Source organism: Salvia splendens, chromosome 2 (genome assembly GCF_004379255.2).
Source record: "Salvia splendens isolate huo1 chromosome 2, SspV2, whole genome shotgun sequence".
NCBI classification, from domain to species: Eukaryota; Viridiplantae; Streptophyta; class Magnoliopsida; order Lamiales; family Lamiaceae; genus Salvia; species Salvia splendens.
Genome location: NC_056033.1, coordinates 4523181 through 4532626, shown reverse-complemented (window position 1 = coordinate 4532626; position 9446 = coordinate 4523181). Strand labels below are relative to the sequence as shown.

The following is a 9446-nucleotide window of genomic DNA, read 5'->3' as shown; positions in this document are numbered from 1 at the left end:
AGATTGGATTTTGAGAAAGAAAAAAAAAAGTACTAATATGATGTTATAATGATGACTGGAAAAACAGATTTTATTGTAAATTATGAGTGATTGGGATAAATTAAAAAGAAAAGCGGATATCTTGAGTGAGAGCTCGATGGAGGGCATACTAAATAAGGAAAGAAAAAAATGTCTTTGTCGGTGATTCATATCAATGGCCAAATTGGTTTGTATAGCCTTGTAATTCTCATGTAAGAAAAATATTGAGACATATGTACAATAATAGTAAAAAATTCAACCAAAAATAAAATAAAAAAGAATTATTAGGGATTCATAAACCATTGCTCAAAAAATGGTTCATTATGTTCCTGTTTTCTTGTCTTTAGAGTTAATTATGTTCATTTTCCTTTTTCTTCTGGAAAACCAATGCTCCAAAAATGGTGCACCACATAACCCAAATTCAACCGATGCAGTTCTGAAAAGCTCAGGGCAATACAAAACCAATATCAACTTTAATGTAATTAATACACTCTACAAGCCTATACTTGCAAAACAATTTTTGTGAGGAAAGGAAAAACTCATAAATATCATACATCTGAAAAAAAGGTGTGGTTCAGAGGTCAACAGGAACGTAGGAGGATTGGACCCACTAATGAGTGAAGCATATCACTCAGGGCGAGTTGGACCTCGTTTGAACCGTGTTCACAACCTATCAAGCTCGAAAGCAGGGGATAGAAGCAAGACAAGTTTTTCTGGAATGAAGAATCTCCTAATGTACCTATAGCCTGTAGAGTAGCAACAACAAGAGGTGCTCGTGCAGCCAGTTCTCTTCGTCTTCCAGATCCTAGAGGTATCGTCCAGTGTGTTCGTCTGTCGAGAGATGAATCAGGAAGATGTCCCGAGCAGGCAACAACAATGTAGAACTGCAAGACTTCTTGGCAGAGATTGACAAGATAAGACTCCACTTCTGACTCCTCGTAACTAGGAGGTCTATCGAGTGCAAGATTCTGAAGAAATGTGAGGCAAATCTGGTAAGAGTCGTTCTCGAGGCGAAGTAGAGGAGGATCCTGCATTTGCGTCATGGGCCCCAGTTCTTGGAGCTTTTGGCGTAGCCCTCCATTGCTATTTATCTTGTGTGCATGAATTGCCACAGCATGCACAGCATCGAAAAGGATGACACTGTTTTTAACTGATAATTGAGCTCTGTGCATATTGTAGATCTCCACTATTGCCTGCCATATTCGATGCAAGAATTATTGTCAGACTTCATAAAGAGGAATTAAACTAGAACACTGGAATGGGCTACAAATAAAACTTATGATAGTACCTACCTGTATTAGTAAAAGTTGAATTGCAGCTCGGCACTTGATATCGGATATAGCTGTATACAGACGACGACTCTTGGAGTTATTATCTGAATCATCGTTGGAGGAGACTGCCCTGGCAGATTCATCACGACTGCTCTCATTCACATCATCTCCTTGGGCCACTGTTTTGCTATTGTCATCAAGGATAAAGGAGAAATCAGGGCGTGTTTCGCTCGCTGCTTCTTTGAGAGATGAAACCACATCCAACCACTTGTCTTCAGAGAACATCTCCCCAGCATTGCTCATTAGGCGAACAAATGCAGCAATACCAATACCAGCAAGGCTTTGATGAGGACGCTTGATAAAACTGACTAGTAGCGTCAGCACCTTCTTCAGAAGGGGATTGACTGTATCATAGAAATTAACAATAAGATCTACAACTAATTGCAGAGCCAATGTGCACGTCTCATACAGCCATGAATCTTGATCGAGTTCCATGTCACCATTGTCTATATGCGCAGACTCATCACTGGATGGATCAATAGCACGCCGAGCGCCATCAAATATTCTAAACAGGACAGATTCAAACACCTTCTCCCACAAGGCTAGGGAGAAGTGTTGCCCATGGTTACGCAAAGTATCGAATAGTAATTGTACGGCACTCTTCCTGATTTCAGGCCTTGGGTCAAAGCTCAGTTCAGATAAACCTGGGGAGGGACAGAGATACTTTATTTGACTTGAATTAATCATATTCAGCATATGTAGGGGCAAAAAAGAGTCTTTCGGGGGATTCCAGCTTCAAATATAGAATTAAAAAATAACATTTCTTTACCTGCCAACAGAGGAAACCATAAATAGAGATGGTCCACCCTATTTGCAGGTTCCCCATTGCCACCTTTTCTTTCTTTACCAATTTGAGGTGAAGATGGAGAAGCCACTTCAGGAGCTTCCTTCCCTAGATTTCCTTCAGCAAGTTTTTCAGCACAATACCGAAGGAAACCAATGGCATTAAGACTAATTTCTTTGTTGAATCTAGTATTGGTGAATGCAATTAAACAATTTACACAGTCCGTAAAAGTAGTAGATTCAGTTTCAGTGATATATGGGAAATAATCACGAACAATCTTCTCAATTATTTCGAATGAGAGGAGGACAATGTTCTTATGATCATCATAAGCAGCTGTTGTGAAGACCTGCAATTAAGAATGTTATCAGAGGGTTAAATGTAAATTTATCGGCCATAAGCTTCACAAAGAATTAATTTTCCCAAGGCAATAATAATTAAAAGGGTCGAGCACTACATCATCCATGTTAAAGGTTCCGTACCATGAACATGCTCTTCCATCCCGATTTGACATTATTCACTCGGGATAACACCATCTGAGAAACACATCTGATAATCAATTCTCGGATTTCAACCGCACTACTCTTGCGCATTACAATTACAAAAGGCTTCATGAACTCATTCTGAAAGTTATAGTTAGCCAATTCTTCTCTTTCCAAGAATTTCATTGATAACTGGCGCAAAGAGTCCATCGCAAATATTGCAATAGAAAGGTTTTCTGAACAGCCAATGGTCACAAAAAAATCAGAGAGTACTTGCCAAATCTTTGACCATGCAAGCCTAATGCGATTCATGTTGAAGTGCCTGTGAAGAGGGCAAAATAGAAGTCAGTTGCATGGCCAAAGAAGCAAAAAATGGTAAAAATAATTGACAGGAGTTTTTCCACGGTGAACGGGGAAAGAATAAAGGATCAAGTGACAATTAACTTACGCGATCTCAACAATCTTAGTGAGGCTGAAAACCCGAGGATCAGATGTAGATCGTAGTTCATCCATAGATACCTTGCAGAGAGCCTTGACAAAATCAACTATTGCCTCACTATTCAGTTTTTGGCTCCGTATGAATATGCGGTTAACATCGCCAACTTGCTCCAACATGTTTAAGTTAGAGACCAAGTTGTTCATCTGTTCAGATGTTATTCCAGCAGCAACCTTACCACCTATACCAGCACTATCATATGAACCCCTCCTCATTGCAGAAGCTGCATTGTGAATCTTCGCCACTCCCTTCTTTTTTAAAACAGGAAGATTGTTTGATCTGCCTTGTTTAGATTTGTCTACTTCATTAAGCTGGATTGCAAAGAAAGCAGCATCTGGTGGTGCACCTTCACCCAGTAGGTGCAGATGCTCAAACCGTGAAACGCAAGTTAATATATGTTCCCAGCCTTCCTGTAAATAGTTCCCATCCTCATCTGCTATGGTGACTATAACCTGTTACAACAAGTACACAGATGGACTGGAGTAGTCAGAAAATCTTGAAAATTGCTGAACAGGAGTAACAAGCTTTAATCATTTCACTTTGATTTAGCACAGGCCTAAAAAGTTTTTAGGAACATTACATTCTATCATCCCCCAAATAATATGCAGCTAACCAAATCAGACTATAAATAAGAATATCTTTTTCGAAAAAAAAGGGAGGAGAAAGGACGTGGGGCTTTAAAGCACAATTGAATTATACACTACCAACTTCTAGCCCATGGTGTGACCATGAATAATGAAACTACACACTACCAATAACCCCAAAAAATAAATGAATCAATAAAGAGATAAACAAGAATTCTAATACAGAGTACTTAACAAGAAAGGAAAGGCTAGAGATACGTAAATAGATTAAAAGATCATGGTTGCACATAATTCCAACTAAAGGACAAGGAGAGACCACATGACACAGAGCAAAAAACACTTCAAAACATAAAAAGAATGCGAAGGCTTTACTCGTACCATTATAAGATTAATCATACACAGCAAGCACAAGGAACTAATATTTACCTTGATTGCATCAATATTTTTCTTTTTGATATCTGCAGGAGAGTGGAGTGAAGTAAACTTGGCTAGTGATGTCAAAAAAGCATCTCTATGAGTTTTCATGGACATTCCTGCAGTGACATGGATTGCATTACGAAAGCCCTCTAAGCAGAGGGCTATCACAATTTCATCATCACTTCGGTCAAGAGGAACACTGAAGGCAGCCAACATTGGAGCCCAACATGCTTCAATCATGAACTTGAGGACCACCGTATCTATGGCAGGATAGTAAATTGACCTACAATTTCCCAACAGCATGAAGATTAAAACAAGATCATGTTTTCTATAGAAATGCTAAAAACCACAATTTCTCCAAACAAGATATGATATGAAGCCCTGCTTCATTAACTGACAAAACCTTTAAAGCTTCATCATTCATCAACTCCTCATGCATTCCTAATTTACCCATCTTACGTGTGTTCATATATGTCACATCAAAAACAAAATTAGACAGGAGAATTTTATGGCTAAAACCTTTTTAAGGATAATGAGGAACGTGACCAATAAAGTAGAGTTGCTTGGGGGGGGGGAGCTTATTACAGGCCCAAGGGCTACTCCTAGATTCCTAGCCATTATGCAGAAGATTTCAAAATCAAGCTTACTCTGATTTGCGAGCTTTTTCTTTGAACTGTTCCTGCATGTGTCTCATGAGGTCATCACTGGTCTCCATACTGTCTTCCCCACGCTTACGTATCACAATGTTTAGTATGCTATCCAAACCTAAAACACTGTTAGAGTTCACAGACTGCTTCTGTTGGACAGACAAATTATCTTCTTTCATTTTGATCTCACTTCTAGATATCCGTTCATACAATGATCTCAAGTACTCCTCCGGCAGATCTTTTCCATCATCAATCCCACGATTGTTCCTTATAAAATCCTCAGCTGACATCTGGGTACAAAATTTAAAATTTAGCAATTGTCAAGAACTGAAAATCTTTAACAGGATCCATCAACCATCAGTTTACAATTTTACCTTGTTCTTGACCATAGGGTTGTGTGCATCAGTGTTCAGTAGTATAACAGAGTACGCAAGCACATAAGCTGTATCAGCACTTGTAAAGGTCTTTGGATTACATTTGCAGTACTGTTCAGCAAACTTTTCCATGATTCGGTCAATCTTTTGTGCCTCACCAGGCAACCTAAATCCCTGAAGGAAGACCCTGATTGCCTCATCAAACTCCATCCCTTGGAACTCAAATGAATTCACATAAGCATGCATTACTTTCAGTGACATATCTTCCCTTTCACCCAAATAATCACCAATCAGAGTTTTATCCAAACCATTGGCATTTTTAAGGAAAGCTGCTATCTCTTCTGCAGCGTTTCCCACTTTATTTGCATTTATCAGGAACTCAATACCTTTCTTGGGTTTGCGATTAAAAAGAGAGATGCCTTCCTGCCACATAATCATTATTTCACATACTGATAAAAGAAATATTGACCACATTAATCAAACTAAGTTAACTTAAATTGTACCTGAAGTTCTAGTTTATAGGCACGGCGCTGCTCCAGGGTTGAAACATCGGAAACTTCACTGGAAGTTTCACACTGTGCATCCGATCCTTCAGTTGGCTCATCTATATTGCCATTTGCTTGAGGGGGACTCCCAGAATCAGGTACATTATCAGCAGCATCTAGTTTCTTTGACGACTGAGTATCTGGAATTCGCAATTGCTTGTTCATCCAGTTACCCATGCATTTCAGGATAGCAACTAAGCATTTCATAGCTTCTAGCTTCATACTAGCATCTTGCAGGGGCTGGAGTGTACTTAAAACACCAGGTGGAACACCCTGAGCAGTTTTAAGCAGTCCATTGACCATTCTGGAATAGAAAATGATATGACAAAAGAAACAAGAGACCATAAGATTGTTTTAATTTTAGCAATGATATATTTTGCAAGCATAACTTAGAAGCCCAGCAGTTATTTGACAAAAGATTTAAAGGTATTGACTCAAAAACATCAGATATAAGTTGGGCAAAAAGTACACAGAGGACAAGTCCTTACCTCTCGAATATATTGGAAGCATTAACATCACAGTCATAATTGAGGAATATGTCTATCAAGATCTGTGAATCTACACACAGCTTCTCCAGAAAGTGAAGGACTGTCACCTTCTGCTGAAAATTAGGTTGCACAACATTTTCTAACACTCGGAGGACTATCATAGGAAAAAATACCCCAATTTCTGCTTTCAATCCAGCTCTAAAACGCGACACCAGGCTCATAAATATGGAGCATGAGAGCTGGAACACGATCATATGGGTTGAAGCACTGTTCTTCAATAGTGACAAACACAAGTACTGCTTTATAGCATCTAAAAATCTGTTTAAGAATAACAGTAATTAGCAATGCTTTGCATTCAAACTGAGAAAGATAGAAGAGCTATAAAATAAAAAAGGGAGAGTGCTCAAACATCTTATACAAAGACTAAAGGTAATAATCAACTCGAAGAACAGGAACACAGACATATATATTTGAACTGGGAATTACCAAATCTGCAAGGAAGAAATCAGCTGTTGGAAAACTAGAAAACCGGAAAAAAAATTGAAACAAACAGCAGATGCCCGGACTTGATGGAAGCAGCGAGAGAGAGTTCAGAACTGGTACATGACTATATATCATGACCATGCTAATTATACCAGCAGAATCTAACTCAAAGAACACTAAGATGTTCTTGAGCTAGCGTCAAAGTTCAAACTCGACAATTCTGCTTGAGGAGCTGAGTAGTATAATCAGCATTCAATTTTAATAGTGTCGCATTATGACTTGTTCACTTTTAGTTTCAGGACAGAGAACCTGATAGGGTAAGCCAAATCTAAAACAACTTATGCAGAAAACATATACTACATGGCAAACCATTTACTATTGCAATATAACCAAATGAGCATAAAATGCTTGCTTGACAGCAAACACTGCAAGTTTCAATGAGCAAAAACTAATCAACTAGTCACTCGCACTGATTTTACCCTTCCCAGTTATCAAAGGAAGGATATATCATCCTACGATCTTCTTAAACTACTTTCCAATTCTATTACAATTTGAAGAAAAGTATCACCTAGAAGATAAACAGGACAGGAAATAAGATGAGACTCTAATGACATGGGGACAAATTAGTAGTATTATCATTTGGGTCAATTAGTTGTTTAATTCCCTATTGAAAATTACCGGTGCTAACTCCATATGAAAATTCCCATCTAGTCATTTAGAGAAAATTTAAGTTTTCATGACTGTATAAGAATACTCCAATTTAAGGAAACCTTTCTTATAGAAAAAGAGTGTGAGGTTATTCTAGCTACCAACACCATATCAGCTTAGTTTCTATACTTCAGAAGATGCAGTCACGGCACAAAGAATATCCATATCTTACCGTAATGCTAAATGCACAGTAAATACTCTAATATAGTGTAATTATCTTAATGCTAAATGCACGGTATATACTCTAATATAGTGTAATACAGCATGTCAGCATCTATAGTGTTCTACAACTAACCTTTTAAGCCGGATATTCATGCTTAGGCATCCTACCTATGCAAATATATATATTAAGCGTTGTAAGAACTAAATAATTTGGAAGAAACAATGCCACAATCAAATACCTTTCACTATTCCTAAATATTGCCCCAGCATTTTCCAGTAAAAGTTTGAGCAATTCCAATGCCACTATCTTCCCCTTCATTGCTTGGGGATCAGCGACGGCATCCTTGGGTGGAGTCTTCATGGAGAGCTTACACAAAGCCCGGAAAACCAAAAAAGCATCCCTCCTCAACTTGTTTCCAATCTGCACCTCCAAATCATCATCCCTTTCTCCCTCACCGTCTGCTAACTCTCCTTTCCTACCCTCTAATGCAGTCTTATACATGCTGATCTCCCAATACTTAGCATCAAGCATATCCTTATCCGTTGAGTCCAACAAATCCGCCGGATTTGTGCCCTCCACAGTTGAGGTCTTCGTCTCAAATGCCCCATCATGGGCACCCGCCCCTGATCCAGTGACACCACTGGGCGTGCCAGGGCTGAAAACTCCATCTATATCCTGCATTATCTTAGTAATAAAACTCTGAACGAAAATCATGGAACCATCCACATCCGCCTTCTCTGCTGGCTCCACAAGCTCTGCGACCACAATAGGCTGCAATGGCACCGTAGAAGAATCGGCCTCCATTCTCCTAAACACAATAACTAGCATCTGAACCAACGACGCCTTGGCGGTCGTCTGATTCACCCCATTCTTACTATTCAAATATATGTCATAACAAGTCCTCACCACTTGCAGCAGACAATCACCGTGCAGTCGCAGCGAAACCGACGTAACCGCTGAAAGAAGCGACTTGATCACCAACAATTCCGCATACTCGTCCCCCAATTCGTGGCACTTGCAAGCGGAGTCGATCAATTTCGAGAGCAACTTTGCCTCCGCGCCACCGCTGGGGTCCGCTTCCCCGTGTAAGTACCCGTGGGCGATCAATTTCTGAACCGCATCAAGAGCAGGCTCCGCAACTTTGAGGTAGTTCGTGGATAGTGCGTTGATGAGTGGGCTGAGAACGATCTCGGAATCGTACAGGGAAAGATCTAGGAGGACGCCCTGCAGCAAAGACGCGTCGGAATCGGATTGCGCCGACGGAGACGTAGGTGGCGACGCGGCGGTAGGGTTCCGATTGGGAGAGGTGAGGTGCTCGATAACGGATTTGCACTCGGACCCGAGCTTGGAATGCTTGCGCCACGAAGCATTTTTCTGGATCTTCTCGAGCGCGGGGATCAGGATTTGGTTTAAGCGGGAATCAGCTTCCGAAGAAGCCATTCCCAAACTTGAAGGTGAAGGCGGAAGGATTGAAATCTGCGTCGGAAATAGACGCGGCGGAGTCACTGGCTGATCTGAGCTTCCATTTTGTCGGCGGCGGAGGCGCAGTGGCTGATATAGAGAGATAAACTGAGAAAACGAGAGGAGAGCGGAGCTCTGCGGTGGTTGTGGTGGTGGTGGTGGTCAGGGACTCAGGTGAATGAATTTGATTTAGGAGTGTGAAGCTTACGACGACATCCGAAATGACGATAATGCCCTATGCGATTTTGTTAACTGTAATTTGGAAATGTACTCCTGCATAAATAAATAAATAAATCTGGTCTGCATCAGTGTATCTGTTGAAATTAGAAATTAATTGATTGGTTTTGATTTCTTTAAATCGTTTTGTTTATTTTATTTAGAAAATCCATGAATAATGGTGTGACCTGTAATTTATAGTCTATTCCCCTATGGCTTCTAATTTACATAAATAGTGAAATGACTTGGAGT

General features: G+C 40.0%; 1 protein-coding gene across 1 annotated transcript; it reads right to left on the bottom strand.

Annotated features, from left to right (window-relative positions):
* Nucleotides 1-470: 470 nt before the first annotated feature.
* Nucleotides 471-9210, bottom strand: LOC121784722 (brefeldin A-inhibited guanine nucleotide-exchange protein 2-like). Its single transcript, XM_042182939.1, has 11 exons — nucleotides 7756-9210; nucleotides 6164-6481; nucleotides 5634-5979; nucleotides 5131-5553; nucleotides 4757-5046; nucleotides 4119-4392; nucleotides 3061-3560; nucleotides 2613-2934; nucleotides 2119-2479; nucleotides 1311-1993; nucleotides 471-1211 (listed from the first exon to the last, which is right to left on the bottom strand). Exons 1-11 carry the CDS (start codon nucleotides 8955-8957, stop codon nucleotides 600-602), a joined length of 5331 nt encoding a protein of 1776 aa, XP_042038873.1. The 5' UTR covers nucleotides 8958-9210; the 3' UTR covers nucleotides 471-599.
* Nucleotides 9211-9446: the final 236 nt, after the last annotated feature.